The 22,670-nt window shown below is 32.0% G+C and overlaps 1 protein-coding gene across 1 annotated transcript in view; it reads left to right on the plus strand.

The window, feature by feature from the left end:
- Window positions 1–22,670, plus strand: part of SPOCK3 (SPARC (osteonectin), cwcv and kazal like domains proteoglycan 3) — a 410,406-nt gene that overhangs the window by 284,249 nt on the left and 103,487 nt on the right. The window contains exon 5 of the mRNA XM_081269496.1: window positions 12,873–12,996. Within this exon, the coding sequence (XP_081125622.1) occupies window positions 12,873–12,996 (124 nt within the window). The remainder of the gene's footprint in view (window positions 1–12,872; window positions 12,997–22,670) is intronic.

Here is a 22,670-nt window from a genome sequence, read left to right on the forward strand (position 1 = left end):
GGACAGAAAAACTATTAGAAGGGTAAGAGGCACTGTGTTATTTTTCAAAGAAACCTATAGGTCCAATGATTTTATTATACTAAAAAAAGTCATATGAGGAACCCAAAACAAAACAAAACAAAAAACTACAGCAAATTAATAATGTTATTAAAATAAGTAAAGCATTTAAAAGAAGCCTATATAAACCACTCTCACCCTTACAGATATGAAAAGACAATTTTTAATTTCCTGATTGCTTGCTTCCTAAATGAGTCATGGAAAACATGCTAAGTATTCTAAAACACAAGGTTGAAAAGGATCTCTGGTAGATTGAACCAACTGAAGGAGACTATATAAAATGCTTTGTCATGTTCCTTTAGGTTATGACATCAAATAATTGTTAGGAGCAAAAAGACTATTGTTTGAATCCAGAGCCAAGTCTATTATTTTTATTTTATTCTAAGTGATGAGGTTTTATATGAAAACTAATGACATTTAACAAGGACTTAATTGACAAAGTATTTATAAAACATTTATAATTATGCAATAGAATTTCTTCTGAGTGGGCATGAAGTTAACTAAATAATAGGCATTGTTAGTGCTTGAACCAGGAAATTTAGTTTCCTTCTTTCCTTTCTTCCTTCTTCCTTCTTTTACTTATTTATTCAATGATTTTATTGAATACTTACTTAATGCCGGGCTCAGAGAAACATACTGGAGAACAATGATTTATGATTTAAACAGTGAAGACAGAGCTGGAGGTAAGTCTTAGTGATAGAGTGCCGTCAAGCATTCGTAAGGTCCTAGGCTTGATTCCCACTACCAATAATACAAAAAAAATGGTGAAAAGATATTATGGAGAGAGGGGAGAGCATGCAGGATAGTTTTGGAAAATATCGGATAGCAAAGAACAAAAACACAATTAACTATCATGAGAAGAAAGCCAAGAAACAACACTCGGTAAATCCAATTCTTGTTATACTGCAATGGCTTCTCTGCAGTCAACCCTGGATGCTCCTGAGCCTGTATCTAGCCCTAAGCTATTGTATTAAGCCTGTCTTTTCACCACTCTGATTCAACTTTCTCCCAATGACCACTATTGCTGAATGCACAAAGAGAAGAACAACCCACTGGTTCCATCCTCTATTCTTCTATCAGTAAAACATAGAAGCAGAAGACAAGTGTTCATGTCATGGACATTTAGTTTTTGTTGGTAGAAAATGGGGATTTTATTGTTTTCCACTCATCATTACTATAACACTGATACAGTCTATGACACACATAAAAAATAAAATTGATTATCTAATTCACTGAGAAAATTAGATGAATGTGAAATACAATGGATAGTAAACCTAGAGCTTTAGGTTTGTTATTGTTGTATTGCTTTTCCTGAAAGAGAAATGAATTATATCTGACTGTTTCCATGAGTAAGCAAAACATGCATTTGCAGAAGAAGAAAGCTAGCTGAAGGTGATGCCTGAGTCCCAAAGTATCACTGTGACCAACCGTACAGCCTCCTTTTAGATGTAAAGGAGTGGGTTAGGGGAGGCAAAGGGCAAAACGCACCAAACAGATGGTTTCATGAATGGGCTTAGTTAAGGCATCTTTCTAAACCTGACTTCATTCCTGAAGCTGCTTTGTTGTGACAAAGGTGAAATCTCTTTTTACCAAGTGTGTTCTCTGAAATGAGCTAAATGGCAGCCCTCAAATTTTTATGCCTTCACCTTTTTTCCATAATTGGCAAATGTTATCTTATTTACTATTAGAAGGAATATTACCATATGTGGGAAAAAATGCGATTAAAGTTCCTCAGAAGAGGAAGTTTTTCCTGGATTATCAGGGTGAGCTCTAAATGCTATCATGTGTATTTTTATAAGAGAGAGACAGAAAATTCTGATGGAGATGCACAGAGAAGAAGAGGATATGAAATGCAGCAAGGATAGAAAGATAAGGCCATAAGCCAAGGAATGCAGATACCTCCCAGAAGCGGAAGAGACAGGGGACACATGGTCACCTGGAACCCCCAGAGAGACTGTGCTCCTGCCAACATCTTGACTTCAGTCCTGTGACACTGCTCTCAGACTTTGATGCTCCAGAACTTTGGGAGATTAAACTTCTGTTAGAATCAGCAAGTTTTGGGTAATCTAATGTAGCAGACATAGGAAGCCAATGCACTCCACAATCTTAAGACACTATTTCTGGAAGCATGATCTAATCAAAGGAAAGGCAGGAATGTAATTGGGCAAATTGCACAGAAAGCAAAATAGTATGGCCACTCCAGAGGATGCGGCACTTAAATCCAATTTGTGTACAATCTCATGCTATGATTCCAATGACATCTTTTACTGCCCAGCTGCTTTCTGCTTGCCTGTGAATGGTGAGGCTCAACATAAGGTGAGGGATATTTTTAGGCTGTAGAACGTAGCCTATTCTCTAAGTGGCTCCATTATCTCCCAAACTTTAGAGCTAGGAGAAATGGCAGAAGTAAGCAAGAAAAGAACATTAAGCACAGGCCTTAATGATTTGATCAATGTCATAGGAGCAAGATAGAGACTCAGAATTAGAGAAGTGTGAATATACCTTGCATTAAATGGGAAAAAAGCTATAGGGGTGATCATTATAATAAAGGAATATGAGGGACACCATACTGTTAGTGCACATATGCTTGGGGAGTCAGAAAATATTTTGCAAAAGAAATGATATCCGTGTTGGGACTTGAAAGATGAAAGAGTTGGTGAGATAGGCAATAGATTGTCCAGACCTCTTCCTGGACCACAGCAAAACCCTACTCTAAGCTACATTTATCTTTTTTTTTTTTACAAATAAATTTGAGTTCCATGAATTCAGAGACTCTTTCCCCCTATATTCTTCAGATTGTAAAATAGTTCCTGAACACATAATAGGTATATTCATGAATTATTAGATAGGGTGTGTAAGTATTCTTGGTAGGTTAGAAAATAAGACTTGTGATAAATAAAAGTAATAAAAATGCTTTTGAAGGGCTTTTTTTCATGAACTTTTATGTATGGTACAAGTTATTGAGATAACATTTCTTGAATATCGTCCCTCCATGTTGCAAATATGACATTACTTGGATAACACTGGAGATTCAACATATGCTTGAAAGTATATATTTTTCAGGATGGGAAACAAATAAAATCTAGTAGAGAGAAAAATACCATAGAGTAAAAAAAAAATAGGCTTTTTGTTTAATTTTAATAATTAGTTGTTAACTTGAAATATATACTATACTATCAGAGCTAATACATCGTGAAGGTTTTATACTCTTAAGCTTATAAATCACACACAAGCAAAACATAGTTGTTCCCTTCTCCTTTTTATTTTTGTAAACTTCTTTTTCCAATAAAGCAAGAAATGAGTTAAGAATTATGACTTCCGTGAAGAGAGTACATGAAGGAAAAGCTATGTTTTTCTTCCCTGAACTTTGGTTGGCCTTTAATAACTGTTTTCTTAAATAAAATGCAGCATTTAATGGCTCAATGCTTCTGTTAAAGCTGTCAGGCCTGTTTCTTGAAGATGAGCTAAAACATTTCCTTCTGTTTATAAATGAACAAAAATGAAAAGAATTTTTGATCAAGACATATTTTGAAATACAAAAAAAATATTTTGAACGTTCAAAGAGAATATTTTCTCATGACTTTTGAGAAATGGTCCATTGTTAATTATTTTCTTTTAGGTAGAATATTATTTCCTTTATAAGTTATGTGTCTGTCACTGTTATTTTTTAAATGTGCATGTATTTTTCCAAATATAGAATCTCTCTGGTCTTTAAGAATCACACATTTTTTTTTGTGTGAACATCTTTTATGAGTTTGTAGTTTGATTGGTGTTGATGCCAGAGAGCTCCTTAAGGTTAAGTTGTTAACACAATTAATGGTTGAAAACTTGCTCTCCTTGGAAACATTCATGACTGAAAAATCTGAGGAAGTTTCTAATTCTTATTTTAAATACAATAAGTTGGACTTAGTGACTATTCTTATATGTTCAAATCAGGAATGAAAACACATCTGTCATTCAATAAGTGAAACAATCAATGCATAGTCCATTAGTCATTTTACAGATTCCCAAGTGAGAATCAAATGTATGATGTTATATTATCAATTTCACTTTATGTAAGTTTTACATTTAATTAGCCAGATGTATTATTAGACAATACTTTTTAGTGGTGGTGGAATTGTTAAAGTAAAATTTGGGATAATAATTTTGTTATTTTTTTACTTGTAATACTAATCTAGAAAATATAAAATATTTGAAATGTGGTTTTCCTAAACATTTAAATTCTTATGTGGACATTCATGACAAGAAACATGAATGGTGAAATGAAAACAGTGTCACTTGAAATCCAAATCTGAGAATTATAAACCACAGAAGCTTAAGGAAAGTCATTCATTTCCCTAAACTTCCCCCTTCCTAATCTTATGATTTAAAGAATAACATAATATAGAATTGCTAAATTTATAGATATTACTACTATATGTCACATATCATATATATATATATATATATATATATATATATATATATATATATATGAAAATCTAACCATAAATTTGTGGATCAGTTCCTAAAATACTGCTTTAGAATATTTATAGTCTTGAAACTGAGAGTAACTTTCTTTTAAAATTTAATTTTTATTGTAAACTATTGATGCATAAAATCACATAGAAGAAAAATATAATCGTATGTCTTGAAGTACAATAAAAAAGCAAACCTTTGTGAATTGTCTACCCAACTTAAGAAAATGCACTGTGATACTTGAATACCACATTGCCTTTCATAAACTTAACATGGATTAAGTACCTTAAGTACCTCTACAAACCATTTTTTCAAAGGATTCCAGTGTACATGGGTATAAAATATTCCTCTTATTGACGATGTCTAGCCATTTCTTCCCTTTTCACAGAGAAAATCCTTATCAATCAGCAAACAAATTTCAGTAACAACCAATTTACCAGAAATGTTTGATTCAATTCAGTTCTTTAGGTCCAAACATTAAAGGGAAAACATGAAATATCTTTTGACAAAAGATGTAGTTATACATTCTTTTCTCCTTTTCTCTGTAATTCAACACATTTGCAAAAATGTTTGATTTAAAAGCATTTTTCCTTGTAGTATTTCTCTATTCTCAAAAGGCAAAGTACTTTGACTTTTATTATGCCAATAAATAAACAGAACATTAAGTTTTTGCTGTACATTTATTCCCATTTTGGTATATGATGGCTTTTAAATATCGTTTTTTAATATTTATTTTTTAGTTTTAAGTGGACACAATATCTTTATTTTATTTTTATGTGGTGCTTAGAATCGAACCCAGTGCCTCACACATGCTAGGTGGATGCGCTACCACTAGAGCCATATCTCCAGCCCCATACATTTATTTTGTTTATTTACTTGCTGAGGATCAAACCCAGGACCTTGCACATGCTAGGCCATCAGTCTGCCGCTGAGCCACAACCCCAGATCCGCACCCTCCCCCCGCGGCTTTTAAATATCTTAAGTAACATATTTTATGATTTTACTTTCCTTATTTCCAGTGGACAATGTGGTAGAAACTCACATAATGGGTTCTTTCCAGTTTTTGTGTTTATTTAAAATTTGACTCTAATTCCTTTTTGTAATTGTTGCTCTTGCTACATTATAATTGTACATAATAGTGGGATTCATTTTGCCATATTAGTATGTAGAAATAACATAATTTGATCAATTTCCCTCCCCAGTACCTTCCCTCCTCCCTCCACCTGATCCCTGTGCTCTACTCTTCTGATCTGCCTTATATTATTATGATATGCAATATATATACATATATATATATGTATGTGTATATATACATATATACATACACTCACACAAACACATACACACAGTGGGTTTCACTGTATTATGTTCATACATACACATGGCATAAATGGTAGATTTTGCTTCAAAACCGTAACTTTTTAACATGTATTCCAGGGACTTGAATTGTGTATAGCTATTATTCTGGCAATTAGTTTTTCATACATAGGATATGAATTTCCAATATGTTGCCACATAATTTGTTGGAAAGAGATTTATGGATACTCCTAGTCCACAAATGTACTGATTCTTTTTATCTTATACAGTAAGTATACTTTGCAGCGGAACACACATTTTCCATGGTTTTATTGAAAATATCTTTATTTATTAAAATATTGTTTGGAATTAAATATGTAGAAACAACAGTGGGGATTAGATTCCTGTAATCTGCCTTTGATATCATCTGCATTTTATATATTTCAAACCTGCATTACTCCTTCAATCCACCGAGGGTCAAATTGAAGAGATATAGCAATACATTCATGTCATTTGTAGTTGTCTATTTTGAAATTTTGAAATTATTGATGTTATCACAAATTATGACTATCCTTACCATTTAAAAAAAACTATTTATTTAACAGGGTATGTATTTAAATATCATTATCACCTTTTCATAATTCAAATCTCTTGATGATAACATAACTTTCAGATAAGATCAGTGAAATCTTCTTTGATAGAAAATTTCCCTCACTAAAGGGCTTGTCATATTAAGATCTACATACAGAAACAACAAAACATGATATAAATGTAATTTCAACTGTATTGTTCCTTAGTAACAATATAACTGTGCGAACATCTTTAATGATATGTTCAAAGAAAGAGGTACTCATTATAAATTGTCCACTACTCTTTAAACTATAAACACTAATGTTTAATAGCTTATTACCTCTGTGAAGCAGGTACTCTAAATCACCACTTACTTTTGCTCCTTGATAATATTGCTAGATCCTGTTACCTAGTCTGATAAGCATAGTTGATGTTTAAAATATATCATTACAACCAGTTATTAGGATGTATTCAATTTATGTTAGGAATGGTTTCAGAAGGTACCTTTTAACAATTATTTCTACCACTATGTTTTAAAATATGTCTGGACATGGGCTTTTTAAGTGAATCTTTATTCTTCATAGAATATATAAAGCAAGTAATGTTTTTTATTCATATTATTGATATACTATGTCAACTTATTATATAGTATTTTTTGTTTTATAGCCACATTGCTCATAATACTCCCTAGTATAATGTTTTTCATATTCGAAGTAATTGTTTTCTCTAAAATTGTCATAATTTATACTATTGTGTTTCAATACTCAAATTACTGACATCTAGAAGACATAAGTCATTTAAAATATGTAGTAGCTGCTGTAGTTTCAAACAAATTCAACGTTCATATAAATTTGCTTGTTTTTCCCCATACAATATAATTGACTGCACTCTGTGAATCCCATCTGTCCTTTCCTAAGACCCATGGCAAGAAGCAGTGAGGGTGGCCTTCTTTTCTAAAGAACTACAGCCAGTAGGGAATGAAACATGACTAGCCAGTCCTATTTTAAAACAGAACTCTTCCACAACTCTGACAGAATTTAACAAACCAACTGCCTAAAGGAAATGAAATGTTAGGCATATTGAGTGGATAAAAAATGTACCAAGTTGCCACCGGTTGAGAAATGTACAGACTCTCTCTTGACTTGAAGGCTGTTTTATTGAATTATAGGCAAATTCTTGCATTGGAGCAAAGTCAATAAGAATTAAGTTAATATCGCCATACATAGAAAGGAGGAAATATATCTAAGAAATTATGATTTATATGCTAATGTTTTCCTTTTAAGTTAAATACATGAAACATAGTTTGACATTTTATTCTTTTTTGCATTTTAAGGCCTGGAAAACTAAGAATTTCTAATACATGAAGTCATATTCAGGAATTGAAAGTTTTAGGAAAATATCTATTCATATGTATATATATATATGTATATATATATATATATTTATAGTATATAAACATACTATATTATTTATCATGATTTATTGGCATGGTTTCTTGAAATTGTAACCTAAGTGTTAAGTGTCATCTATTTTTTTTTAGGTACACTTTCACAGAAATCATGCCTTCTTAAACATGACCATGTTTTCATATTCTCACTTTCTTTAGTTATCACATGAAAGAATCCCCTCCATGTCTATCATTAACTACCTATAAATGGCCAAGTTTTGCAACTTTTGCATTCGTAGAAATTTCTTGTTTCAGGCAACCTCATCCTTTATGCCATAATGATACATTCATTTTACTTGGTAACACTGCCTCAAATTCTGAAATCAACATATGGACAATATGCACCGTTTGTGCTCCTGAATTTGTTGAGTGTCTTCATGAAAATAATTTTGTTAAAGATTCATGGGTTGCTCAAGATTTAATGATTCATAATGATGAAGCCTATCATTTCCGCTGAAGAAATTCACACCCATGACAAGTTACTGAATTGTCATGACTGATTAATGGCACAGTTCTATGTGAAACAAATCAACTTAGGATAAGGTTGTTTTTTTTTTTTTTCCTTTTAATCATTTTGTTAACATCATTTATCCTGTTTGCACAATTGATAGAAACTCCAAAATATGGATGCTTCTTTAAAATTATGTTGTTAAAATGCACAACACGATTAACTGAACAGAAACTGAGTAGACCTTAATTGAGCAAACAGGTGTAGTGGTGATTAACATTGTACTTATTAGAGAAATTAGAAATTGTTGTTTTTCATATGAGACTGATGTGGGAGATCTATACTAGAGTATAGAACAGTCTAGAGTAAAAAATGAATAAGAAATACAAGATGATGCTTCAGTTAATAAGCAGATAATGTGACTCTACTCCCTGGAAAGGAGATGTGTAGAAAAACGACACCAGTGGATTAAATTTCTGTTTGTCATTTTAAATTTTCAGCAATTAGAAATAAAATGACAGTTATATTGGTAGGAAAATAACTTAGTTCTCTGCATGATGAAATTTAAAAAGGAAATTTTGAGGAAAATATACCCTGACTTTGTTTATCATGTATTTTTACTTATTGTTTCATTTCCCTGGGTTCTAATTACATTTTTTATTCTTTTTGCTTCTTAAGGGAAATATGGGCATATCTACAATGCAATTAGAAACTCAATAGATTTTTAGCTTGAATTGTAAAGCAAACTCTCCTTTATTAATAGTTCTTTGGAAGGTATATGTTTCGCAGTTGCTCTTGGAAGAGTTTTTCGAAATATATTGAGAATTTTTCAGTCTTCTTGAATTTTGTATGCCATGAATGGAAACAAATTATATTACCCATTACCCTATCAGATAATAATTCAAAATAATTAATAGCAAGTGACCCTTGGGATTTTAAAAAAATTAGACTTATACCCAATGGTTAACTGGTATTTTTTATATCCAAGATATTTAGACGAAATGTGCAGAAATGTTCTTGCTAGACCTAGTTTTTTCACCTGTCATTTCTCTGTTCCCAGTTGCCAGGCAACCATTCTGACAGCTTGCATCAACTTACCTTATCCTAAGCATGTTCCTTTGCCTTTCTTGGCCTGACATCATCTCTGTCTTAGAAACACATTGCTGTCCCTAAAGTAGGAACTTTGAAATACAATTAAAAACCAACAACAAAAGATGAACTTCACTTACGTACAATTACATGTGTTTATATATTACATAAAATAAATACAGAGCTATTATATCAGAAATTTTTAACTATGACCTTCTTCTACAAAAATTGATCTTCCTGAGAACAGAATATTTCAATTAATAAAATAGTAAATAACGTTAATTCTGAGAAGCACACCTGATGCTAAACCAAACAAATTCTGAGTCACAAGATACTTTTCTGATAAAAGGAATCTTGAAATGCAAAAATTTATTCTATGATGAACAGAGATACATATAATTGGACAAGTGACGTACTTCACAGTACTGAGGTCACAAATGTCTACAATGTTGGCAACCTGCATATCTTCCTATGGCTAAGCCTTCAGCTAAGGCTTTCTGACCTCTGTCATTAGAAATTATCAGTTACTCAGAACCTCTTAACTCCCACACACCCCTGCCTTTTTCTAAGAAGTTTCCTCATTGCTTTGCTAGTGAAGAAGAAACACAGGGAACTGCTGTCCAAGAGGCTATGATTCTGCCCATCAGGAGAAATGGGGATTTGTTTGTTTGTTTGTTTGTTTTAATATGTTTTTAGTTGTAGATGAATACAATATATTTCTTTGTTTATTATTTATTTGTTTGTTTGTTTATTTATTTATTTATTTTTATGTGGTGCTCTACCACTGAGCCCCAGCCCTAGCCCCTCTTAAGACCTTTTTAATGGAATACTTTATTTGCCCAAGTGTCTGCTGCATTATATTGTTAGTTTTTTTTTCTAACAATGATGAATTATAAGTTTTTTTCACTTACAAAAGCCTTGCTTCATCAATTATCGGTATTTTGTTCTTTGAAATAATGAAGATAATCTTATTATTGTATGTATACTGATTTTACCAGTACGTTGTTAAATGGTACATTTGTTAAAGTATTTTTTATTTAAGTAATAAGATTGTTAGAAATGTTTGTTTTTCTCCACTAATTTCAACTTGAAATTAAAAACACTTTTAAAATGCCTTTAATTTTAAAAAAAATTGGAAAAAAGCATTTTTTATACTGCTCTTTATTGTACTGAAATGTAATCTGATTCATTGAAAAGGGAATGTAATTAATTTTTTCATGTGTGCTGTACCAGTCTTGAGATGATTTAAGAACACATAAAAACTATAAAATTTAGAACTTCAGATTTCAAATTTAGGTCCTAGTTTTCTAAACTATTGTGCTAAAGTGGAAATCTGCTCTATCAAAATCATCCTTGGATGACAAAATATTAAGCATTTTAGGATTGATTAACCATAATAAAAACTGCATGATTTACTCTTCTTTATATAGTATGGATTATATTCATTAAACACAAATTCTTATTAATTTAATGTCATCTAATGTTCTATTTATTTTAAAATAAGCATAACTACATATTCTGTTTAGGCAGTGTTATAGTTTGCCATAACATTCAAGTGAAATGTAAATATATGCATCCTCTGATCTTGATGATTATATTTCACTTGAGAAAATCCTCATCAGGAGCAAAACTACACAAAAACCTCATCATTTTGAGTGATCTACTTTAAGAATCTGAAAAAGTTTATCTCTTTTCAACAAGGGTGACCTCAAACAGATCAAGAATAAACAAGCTTGTTTTACCTCATAACTTACTTGACAAGTACATTATAATTTCACTGTTTAAGATCTGTTCAATGTTAAATATTTCTAGTAAATCTTGCAATTAAAAAATTATTTCTGGATATATTTATTCTTTGAAATAAATGATAAAGATTTTCTAGTAAGTCATCCAAACATATATTTATAAAAGAAGGTCATTATTATAACAATTTTTTAGTTTCTGTACTTCATGAGGATTTTTAAGGTTGATACATTAGGAAAGGGGACAAAAAGGCAAATTCAAAAGGATACATAAACAATTCTATATGCATCTGATTTATTATTATGGTTGTATTTGATTCTAATAAAATGTTTTTCATTGATGAGAAACCCAAACTTGGGCCAGGCGCAGTGGCACACGCCTGTAATCCCAGCAATTAGGGAGGCTGAGGCAGGAGTATTATGAGTTCAAAGCCAGCCTCAGCAATAGTGAGGTGCTAAGTAACTCATAAGACTATTTCTATTTAAAAATACAAAATAGAGCTGGGGTGTGGCTCTGTGGTCGAGTGCCCCTGAGTTCAATTCCTGGTACAAAAAAAAAAAAAAACCAAAAAAAAATTTCCCTAATGTATCTGGAGAGAAAATAATTTTGCCTAATATTATGCCTTATTTTGATTACACAAAATGAAAACAGTGCCCGTAGAATGTTTAATTTTTCCATCCCCCCTTGCTGAAGTTCTGGAATTTGAATCTTAAAGGGCATAGAATAGCCCAGTTTTTCTGGTAATTATTTTAATTCCCATTAGGATTTTATGTCAATTATTTAATCAGGAATGAGAGTCTGGCTATTTTTTCCCATTGTTTCTACTATGAAATGAATTCTGAAGCTGTGCAAGGTTGTAATATGATTTATTTAAGAATTATTTACAATGTTTAAATGAAGGAATATACTTGGAACTCTGGTAGACTTCATGAAAAGTTTTTTGGAAGTGGGGGGAGAGCTTCAAATGTCTTAACGCCCATTTAAATTTTAGCAAATTTTAAACTTATAAACATTTTTCCCTAAATGAAACACCCCACCCCCCCATGCTTCTGAAATAGTATTTTGAGACCATCTTTGGGAACACTTTTTATAGATTTGACTTCTGGAAAATATAAGAAAAAGCTGAAAAAGAGTCTTACTCTCATCAAATTATACTCTCTCCATAGGTATTTATTAATGAGGGAGTGCTAATTAACTCTAAATAGTCAATGTTTTGATACAGAGTCTCTATCCCATTTCTTCTTGGTTTTAAGCCTTCTCTATTTTTGTGTAAATTATACACACAAATAGCAGAGGAATAACACAGATGAATTCAAGCAAAGACACAAATACTTGCAGGAGCGGATGGTTTTACCCAAGTTATTTTAGATCAAAGCCTAATGGATCCATTTTGAGAAATTCTACACAATAAAAGGGGATTTGTTATCACTAAACCTACTAATTTAGTTCTCTAAATACGGATAGGTGCTGGAAAATTGTAGTACTTTATTACTATTTTCTCTAAAAGTAAGCCGCTCTTATTTTCAAGCACCCAGTAAATTAGATGTTTCTTTTTTTCCCCACAATGTTCCTAAGGGAATACAAAGGGCAGCTTTAATGAAAGTGCCATATGCATGAGTCCTGTATTGCTGAAAAAGTGTTGCTTCTGCTTCTGGGGTATTTGAAAACACATTTCACAGCTATAGATTAAAAAGAAAGAATCTGTATTTGTAAAATTAACTGAACTAAGTGTGGTTGCTTTCTTTTCTTCTTTCTTTTTAACAGTATGAAAGAAGTAGGGGTAGGCCATAAGCAGTGGAGGGGTCTCACGTCATCCGCCTGCAAGCAGTGTCCAGTGGTCTACACCAGTCCTGTCTGTGGTTCAGATGGCCATACCTACTCCTCTCAGGTAAAAACAAATAGTTCCTTAAGGGGGCCTTAATATGTTTAATTTTGAGTTTAGATCCCACTGGGGACACCTTATAATATGCTATATTATTTTAAATACATTTTTTTTGAAAAAATCTTAATTTTTAAATGTGTTCTGAGTGTTTTGGGTAAACAGTTGTAAGAGGTATTGCCCTGTGTCTGTCTGCTAAAGTTTTAAGATAACACATAGAAATGGAGCTATTGTTAAGAGAGGGAATGGATGTTTCTGGGTCTTCTCAACATGCCTTGGATCTTGGTGAATGTAGTGTGGTGCAGGACCTCAGCTTTGTGTGTTTACAAAATTAATATTGTTAGTACCAGGGAGAAGGAACCTAATTACATTATCAAAGCCCACATAAAATGATGAATAAATTACAAAAACTTATTAAGTTACAATGAAGGATAGAGGTTGTGATATCCAAACTGGTAGGTAGAGCTACATGGGAAGCAAATTTTAATCCTAACTTTACGAAAATTGATGGCTGAATAAATTGAATCAGTGGATTTATTGAATGATTTTTTTTTCTGGAATCCAGCTAAGACAACTCTATGTATTTCTTTGCTTTAGAAATACAGTATATATTCCAAAAGTGCTGATATGTTTGTGCCAAAGATGTCATTATCCCTAGAAAGTGCTAATCGTATCTGTTTGGAACTGCTTTTAGGATAGTCCTGACAGATGGTCCTTCTTCTTATAACTTGATTTTGCCTTTACATTAATTTGCCATCATAGATGATTTCCATAGGTCTGAGACTATGTTGGAGGACTTGTTTGATGATCCCTATTTTTTTAACCTTTATTTTGTTTATTTAGTTTTATGTGGTGCTAGGGATCAAATTCAGTGCCTCACACATACTAGGCAAGTCCCTTGTTCTTGGATAGGCAGAATTAATATTATCAAGATAACCATACTACCAAAAGCATTATACAGATTTAATGTAATTAAGTTGCATTAAATTGCAATTAAATTGCATTATACAGATTTAGTTCAAAATGCCAATGACATTCCTCATAGAAAGAGGAAAAGTAGTCATGAAATTCATCTGGAAAACCAGACCCAGAATAGCTAGAGTAATTCTTAGGAAGAAGAATGAAGCATGTGACATCACTATACCAGACCTTAAACTATACTATGGAGGAATGGTAACAAAAACAGCATGGTATTGGCTACAAAATAGACTGGTAGACCAATGGTACAGAATAGAGGACACAGAGACAAGCCCATATAATTACAGTTATCTTTCATTAGACAGAGGCACCAAAAATATACACTGGAGAAAAGATAGCCTCTTCAACAAATAGTGCTGGGAAAACTGGAAATCCATATGCAACAAAATGAAATTAAACCCCTATCTCTCACCGTGCACAAAACTCAACTCAAAGTGGATCAAGGACCTAGGAATTAAACCAGAGACCCTGCATCTACTAGAAGAAAAAGTAGGCCCAAATCTCCATCATATCAGATTAGGCTCCTACTTCCTTAACAAGACTCCTATAGTGCAAGAATTAAAATCAATAATTAATAAATGGGATAGATTCAAACTAAAAAGCTTCTTCTCAGCTAAAGAAACAATATCAGTGATGTGTATAGACAGCATACAGTTTGGGAGCAAACTTTTATCACTTTCATATCAGATAGGGCACTAATATCTGGGGTATATAAAGAACTCAAAAATGATGATCACTATGTCATTAAGTGCTTAAACACAGTCCTCATAAATTCACTTGTGGTTAAGTAAATTCATTCTTGTATATTTCCAGTTCCATAGGGTACTCCACTGTTCTCCATGTGTACTAGGCACACAGTGAAGCCTTAGCTTACAAATAAAGTGTTTCTATCAATGTTGTTGCTAAAATTGATTTTCAACATAATCTATATTTGATATTTATTTACATGTGTCATTTTCAGTAAATGCTTTATTTATATAGGAAGATTAAAAAATATGGTTAGAATGAATACATGGCTCTTCAGAAACCTCAAATCATCATCTTTATTGTTGCCCATACAAATTTAACTTGGCCACTTTTGCACTTTGAACCACCCATTCTCCTCTTAATTGTTTTCACTGACACCAGAAAAGGGGAATTGCATAAAACAATAAAATTAAACAGAACTCTTAGCCTCACAAGAAATTATATTAAATTCTTGTTACTGTTTTTAAGTTTGTTGTTATTGAAATTCAAATTAGGACTTCCAGGGTTTTTTTTTTCCCCCTTAAAGAGAAAGTATTGCTCTAGGCTATTTAAACTAGATCAAGACCAAAGATCACAGAGGCATGCCTTCTTGAAAAGGTCATTTTATGTTTTCCAACATTCACTATGTTTGAACAACTCTTGGGGTTTGTTATTTATTTCATGGTAATGGTGAGCTCCAAATCCCATGCTGACTCTGATGGTAAACTGAGCCCCCCAATGACATTATTAATCTGGAAACTGAGTAGCCCTGAGATGGTACAAGTTGTCCAGAAGATAGATACTTTGAGTCCTGGATGTCAGACACTATAGGCAGGTTGGAATATCAGTTTCATTCTTATTCATGTTTCTGTATTTTGGACCCCCCCCCAAGTTTCTTTATTTCAGTTAAATGACAAGACTAGGGCATAATTTTTAAAAATGTCTGTTTTTTTCACAATGTGACCAATTTGAATATTATTTGATCAGAGTTCAAATTCAAACTTGTTAGCTTTTCTAGAGGCTCAGCAAAATAAAAACTTCATACACTACAAGACAAATGAACAGATAAAAAACTATGAAAGTATAGGTTGAAAAATATTGGAACATTTGTGATTTTTATAAGAAATATTTTTGTAATATCATCTTTTATTACTCTTAAGAGAAATTGTTGACTTTTGTGGGAAGAATGCTTAGTCTTTTTAAAAGAGCCGATGATTGTTGAAATTTTAAAAATTCAGCAATATCAGAAAAAAAGTAAAATATAACTGTTCAAGTTTATTTGAGAGGTACTCATTCTTGAAATTGACACAAAAATGAAGGTCTTTGTTTCTTTGCTTCAGGCAAAGTCTATTTTGATTGTATGTTAAGCTTCGTTAAGAGAGAGAAATTTTTCCCCAGTATGGAATCTGTGTTAGACCTTGGTTTTATTTGTTGTTTTCTTATGTAAATTGTGTATAACATTTGTTGTAAGCATAAGTCAATAAATGATACTAATGTTTTAGAACTGAGCAGAACATCCAAAATATGAATTCCCTGAGGACAACAGTGGATGATTTTAAACTCTTTCTATCATATTTAATCTTGTAGTGCTGGACAGGTAAACTAAATCATGGTGAATTCCCTAGAAATGAGATTTGCTTTTGAAATTGCCTATGTGTGTGTGTACCTGCATTGAAGGAAAACAAATGGAAAGCTTATCCATTTTATACTGGAGTTCTCAACCTAGCTACAGAGAATTTGCATAAATGGTTCAAGATAAGACCCCACACATATAAACTTTACATGCTCCCCAGGTAACGTTTATGTGTAACTATGGTTGAGAACCATATGTCTACATATGTATACGTATATGTGTGTGTGTATATATATATGTATATATTTGTTATATACTAGAATAATAACACAATAACAGCATTAAATAAGTATTTATATTATATTCTAATATAATATTCCAATTTAAATTTCAACATTCTATGATGTTTTATTCTTTTTGTCATTTACTTTTCCATTATTAGGCCCATTTTTACTTAACTTTTAATGGTTAATAATTTTGGTAACAGAGTTACTATATGTGCATTTTGAAAGGTAGATGATTCCTGACACTTCAACATTAAAGTTTGCTATGTTGAATCTATTAGTATTTAGGATTTAATTGTCCCACCTTCCTTCCTCTAAATACTTCGAGCTGAGATCATTTTATGGTAGGAAAATCAATATTTGGAAATGCAGGGTACTATTTCTATTTAAACTGCTTTTCAGCATAGCAGCGGTTTGACTTTTGGCTTAGGTATGCCAACTGGATTGAGGTCACACCTCCAGCACATCAGCATGATAAGTTACTGGGATAAGCTCTTGTAAAAGCACTGAACATGAAAAAAAATACACATGAAATTCATCATAAAATCTCATATTTAAAAGGAATGGAACAGGATGACAAGGGCCATCCTGGCAAAGGTCCCTCGTCTGACATCATGTTCTGAGAGATAAACCTCTATAGCTAAGGATAGTTCTAATGTTGAGAAAAGCTGTCCTGTCCTTACACTGATTTAGATTCCAGAACTCCCTATCCTTACCTCTGAAGACATCATGAAACACAAAGATATATTCTTTTTTCTGCAGTTACTGGGAAAAAATATGACTTCCTGGATCCATTTAAAATGGGAACAAGAAGCTAAAAGACACTAGCAAAACAGCCTGAGGGGTAGAACATTATTTAATATGTCTAAAACCCTATCCCCAGTGCTTTAGAATGATCTCACACCCATTCATTTATTTAAATATGAACATTTTTTTGTGAAGCTCATCTGTGCTGTGCTTGAGACATTTAACATTGTTTTAATAGAAACTCAGCCCTCTCTTTTACACTGGTATTTGATCAGATATGTCATATTTAATTAAATTATATGACTACGATTTTAGTTGACCAAAGAGATTTTAGGAAGCAAAAAGTGTCATGGATGTAGCATAAACTTCTGACAGAAATACAGGGTTTGAAGTCACTTAGGAACCCAAAGAGTACAGCATGGTGTGGCTTCAGTTGAAGGAAAAAGTGTAATGTTTTATTGTTGTCAATCAAAAAACCACTCCTTCAGGAGAATCTAAACAATATGACTGTAAGTATTTCATGTTTGTGTTAAATATCATTATCAAGTTAGAAGTGAAAGATGATTTTTTTGTCAGTAGACTTAGAAATAATCTGTGAATTATAATGATTAAATATTTTGTAGAGAAATATAGAGTATAAATAAATTCTAACTATTTTTTGTCTTCAATCCTGGGTTTATTTTCTGTTCATATTAATGATTTGAATATATAGAACATTTCATGATCTATATATTGTGTTATTTCATCATTAGTGTATTTCAATTTACACATAAAGGTAAGGGAAATGATAATTTATAGCCATTAATGACTTTTCTCTTTGAGAAAGGAAAAGGATACATAATAAAATTAAGTTTGAACGTAAAAATGAAAAACAGTTTATGAAAGAATTAATATATTAAACCAACTGCGTGTATTGTTAAATAAAGGATTCTTTTATCTTTTCATTAACAAATAATTCCACATAGCCTTTCTGTGAAAATGGAATGCCTTGCTTTATTTTATTTGTTATTATTATTTTATTGTTTTATTGTTATTTTATTATTCAAATTCCATTTCTAAAACTTATGCTCAAGAGATTCAACTTAATTTCCATGATCATATTACACTAGGAAGTCTGGTACATTTCAGGATGGTGAGCATCTTGGAAGACAGTTGCTGAGGTACTGAGTGAGCATACTCCTTTTTCAGGGTTCATGCTCTGCTCTGTCCACCTTTAGAACTCACCTGCCCTTCCTCTCCAGGCATGAATTATTTTATACCTTTCTCTTTAACCTTAACATGGACAGTACATAGACTTACCTTCATGGGCCTGATCAAGAATCTTGAGTTAGTATATTAACCCTGATGAGGTTAGGACAAATTTATATCTTGATACATTTTTTTTATTTCTTAGATACATAACATTTTTAAGCTTGTAATCTTCTTATGTATGAGCCACTTTGTATCAAAATGGCCTTTTAAAAACTACATTGATATTATTCTAAGGTTTATGAAATTCTATTAGTTTACTTAGTTCTTTGACATGATTCCTTAGAAAAATGAGAAGCTAGACAATCCATGTGTCTCTTCACATACTCATATTTGAAATGTTGATCATCTATAATATCTAAACCTGAACAATGTTGATCTACTTGTTTTATTTACTCACTTGCCAATTTCACAACACACTGGGGGAAATAAATGTGTTACCATCCATTCAAGTAAGGAGTTTGACATATATGAGCAATGAAAAACTGTCACATTCAATGAATATTCTGAAACCCTCCCTTATTAAGTGGTAATAAATTATTTGACAGTGTTATGAATCCCTTAAATCCCTGAGTGACCATCACTTCAGCAATGACTATGGCACCATCAAAGAGAGGCTTCCAAAAGAACATGTGTGTTGTGCCAGAAAACTTTAGTACTATAACCCCAGACCCTGGTCTAGATGTAGGGATGAGGTGAGCATAGGAGTCAAAGCAAGGGATGCCATATATTTGGGGGGCTATTTTTTGTTTTAACTTTTTTTTTTTTTGAGACACGTTCTCACTATGTTGCCAAGACTGGCCCTAAACTCCTGAACCAAAGTAATTCTCCTTCCACAGATAGCCTCTCATGTGGCTGGGACATCGGGCATGCCCTGCAGTGTCCAATTTTTTATATTTTTTGTCTTCCATTTATAACAACTTGTGTTTTCATTTTCATTATGATAATGCATGACCTTTTATTACACTAACTTTCATAAGTTCATATATACAAATATGAATATATGTGTGTGTATATTTAAACATGTATCTGAACTTTTCATGATGCATCTAAATTTATATCTTGATACATTTTCAAGCTTATAATTTTCTTATGTGTAAGCCACTATGTATGAAATAATTTCGATATATTATTTCTCTTTTATAAATGAGAAATGGGGTGATTTGACCAGTGTCACTCATTCTCTAAGCAGCTTTTCCATTTTTAAATGTGAACTTGAAGCAGATACACTTTTCCAAAACTTTTTTATTATTGGTATTTATTTTTCTACATTAATACACACAATTATTGTGATAAGTGTATCTATTTGAAACATTAAAAACGATAGCAATATATGGCTTTTAAACCTAGGGAGTCATTTCTTCTTCTCTTAAAGCCTAAGACATCATAGCAATTTTCAAAATTGTATTTTCTAGGATTTTTACATAGTAAGTCTAATTTATCATTTTATAGTTATTACTTTCTACAGAAATGAAATTTTCTACATTTTCTCCCAAAATTTTTAACATTTTAACTTGTAAATTTACATCTGATGCGTAATTATTACTTTTAGTACATGGTTGAACTTTGTTTTATAAGAGGTAACTGACTGCTGGATCTTCCTATGTAGCACCTTGCCTCACTGGATTTCTTTGGTACTTGTGTCAAAAACAAAATGGCCCTAGAAGTATTGTTGTGTTTCTGTCTCTACTTTGTTTCAGTGGACTATTTTTCTTAGGCTTGTACCATGTACCTAAGTTTTTTATATCTTTATGCTAACTTGAATTCAGGGGCTGTTTTAATCAGCTTTTGTGTCCCTGTGATAAAAAAAACTGACAAGAACAACTTGAGGAGGAAAAAGTTGGTTTGGGACTCATGGTTTCCAGAGGTCTCAGTTCTTAGATTTGGCTATCATAGATGAAGGGCCCCACAGAGGAAGGCTGCTCAGTTCATGGCAGGTGGGGAAGATGAGAAAAAGGGAGGGAGAGGAGAAAGGGGCTGCAGGATGAGCTACCCCAGGCACACCCTCTGTGACCCAACTGTCCAGCCATACTCCACCTGCCTGCAGTTGCCACCCAGTTAGGCTCATTCAAACTAAGATGAAAGGTCTCTGGTTTCCATCTAATAATGCAATAATTTTATCTCTGAATGTTCCTGCATTGACAGGAACTTTTGGGGAACACTTTACATCCAAACCTATAAAATTTTTAATATTGTTTTGGTGGTTGTCCTTTGTATTTATGTATGAATTTCAGATTCAGTTTGTCAGTTTCTATAAAGAATCAGCTAGAATTATGATTTGGATTTTATTGAATACATAGGTAAAATCAAAGAAAATTAATATATGCCAAAAGTTGAATTGTCAACTCCACACACTTGTCTATCTCTTCATTTAGTTAGATTTCACAATTAATGTTTAGTATTTTTCTGAATAGAGGCCTATAATAGTTTTTGTTGAATTTAAAACTAAGTAATTTTATTAGTGCTATTGTGAATTGAATTTTTATTTTTAATTGTTTTTAATATATTGTCATATAGTTATTTTTCTATACTGATCTTATATGTTGCCACTTTTCTACGTTTACTTACTATTTCTAGTGATCTCAGAATTTTCTGAATATCCAGTTTTTCTCTATATGAAAAAAAGGCAGATGTATCTCTTCCTTTCCTATATTTAATGTCTTTTACTTCATTAATTTGCCTTATTGTTCTGGCTAAGTAGTGTTTAATGTACCTTCTTGCATTAGTCCCAATTAAGATAATCTTAGGTATTCTCACTAGTAGGTAGAAAGTTACATATAGTTTTCTTGTCTGTGAAAAAAAATTAAAAACCTTAGTAGAGCGTAAGGAAATTTTTACCTGGATTTCTGCAGCCTTCATAGAATAGAGACATGGAGTGCAATATCTTATGTTGCCAATATCTTATGCCAATATCTTATGCACCACCAAAAGAAAGGATTTATACCACATGCATGCACTCATGGAATTTTTGTATTAAATTTTATTTCTTAAATAGTAAAATATTTGCCCCTTAAATAAAATATCATCTTTTAAAATATTTCACATGGTTTTTAAGAGATTAGTTTTTCAAAATTTTAAAACATATAGAATATTCTTGAAAATATATATTCTTTAGAGAAGTATAATAACAATGACAATAGGTGTATACTAATTATAGCAAAAGTATTCTCAAGTAGCATTAGGTATAAATTGCTAAAATAATTGGGCAATGATATCTGGTAATATTCTAAGTATTTTACATGTTATAATTTAACCTTCAAAGCAAACTTGTAAGACATATTGGATAGTGATCCTCAATATGCAGATAACTGAAAGGAATCCCTAGGAGACAGGGAACTGAGAAGCAGCAATGCTGGAGATGAAGCCCAGTTTAGAGCTCACACGGTTAACCACAGTGCTATACTTTGCAATAAAACTGCCAGCAAGATTCGAGTTGATGGATTTTATATGTGTGGACTTTAACTTCATGTTCTCCTTTGAAACATCAATTATTCATCATTTTTCCAGGATAAAGGAACAATGAGAGGTAATAGGAGAGATTTCAAGGAGTGATATACATTCCAACTCTTTAAAAACTTATATTGTAGGAAGGTAAATAGGTTATCCAATGTGCACCGATACCAGTAGCATGTTCCATTCTTATTCTGTTGGTATTAGTTATTCTAGCTAATGTATTCACAGAATTTCTAGGAAGTTCAAAAATCAATGTACATACATTCCCTTTGGAAAAGCTCATTTCTTTTGTCAAAGATGCACAACTCATATCAACAACAACAAAAGAATCTAAAAAAACTAACATCTTGTGAATGCCTAATATATTTAAATCAGTGTTCTAGGTTATTTATACAACATTAACAAATTAAATTATGTGTTAATTTTATATGCATTAATGTATTCCTTTAAGAATTCTAAAAGATATATTCATTTGTTTTATCTACATTTCAAAGGTAGTCTGAAGCATACAGATGTTTAATATATTATTAAGGACAGAGAACTGGTAAAGAGCAGGGATAATAATATTTTGTATCAACATGAATAAAAACATTGTTATAATAATATAACAAAATATTTTATATAATGGAGTGCACATATGGTATGCATTAATATGCTATATAAGTAATGAGGAT

This window comes from Spermophilus citellus (assembly GCF_964194105.1).
Source record: "Spermophilus citellus genome assembly, chromosome: 16".
Taxonomy (NCBI): domain Eukaryota; kingdom Metazoa; phylum Chordata; class Mammalia; order Rodentia; family Sciuridae; genus Spermophilus; species Spermophilus citellus.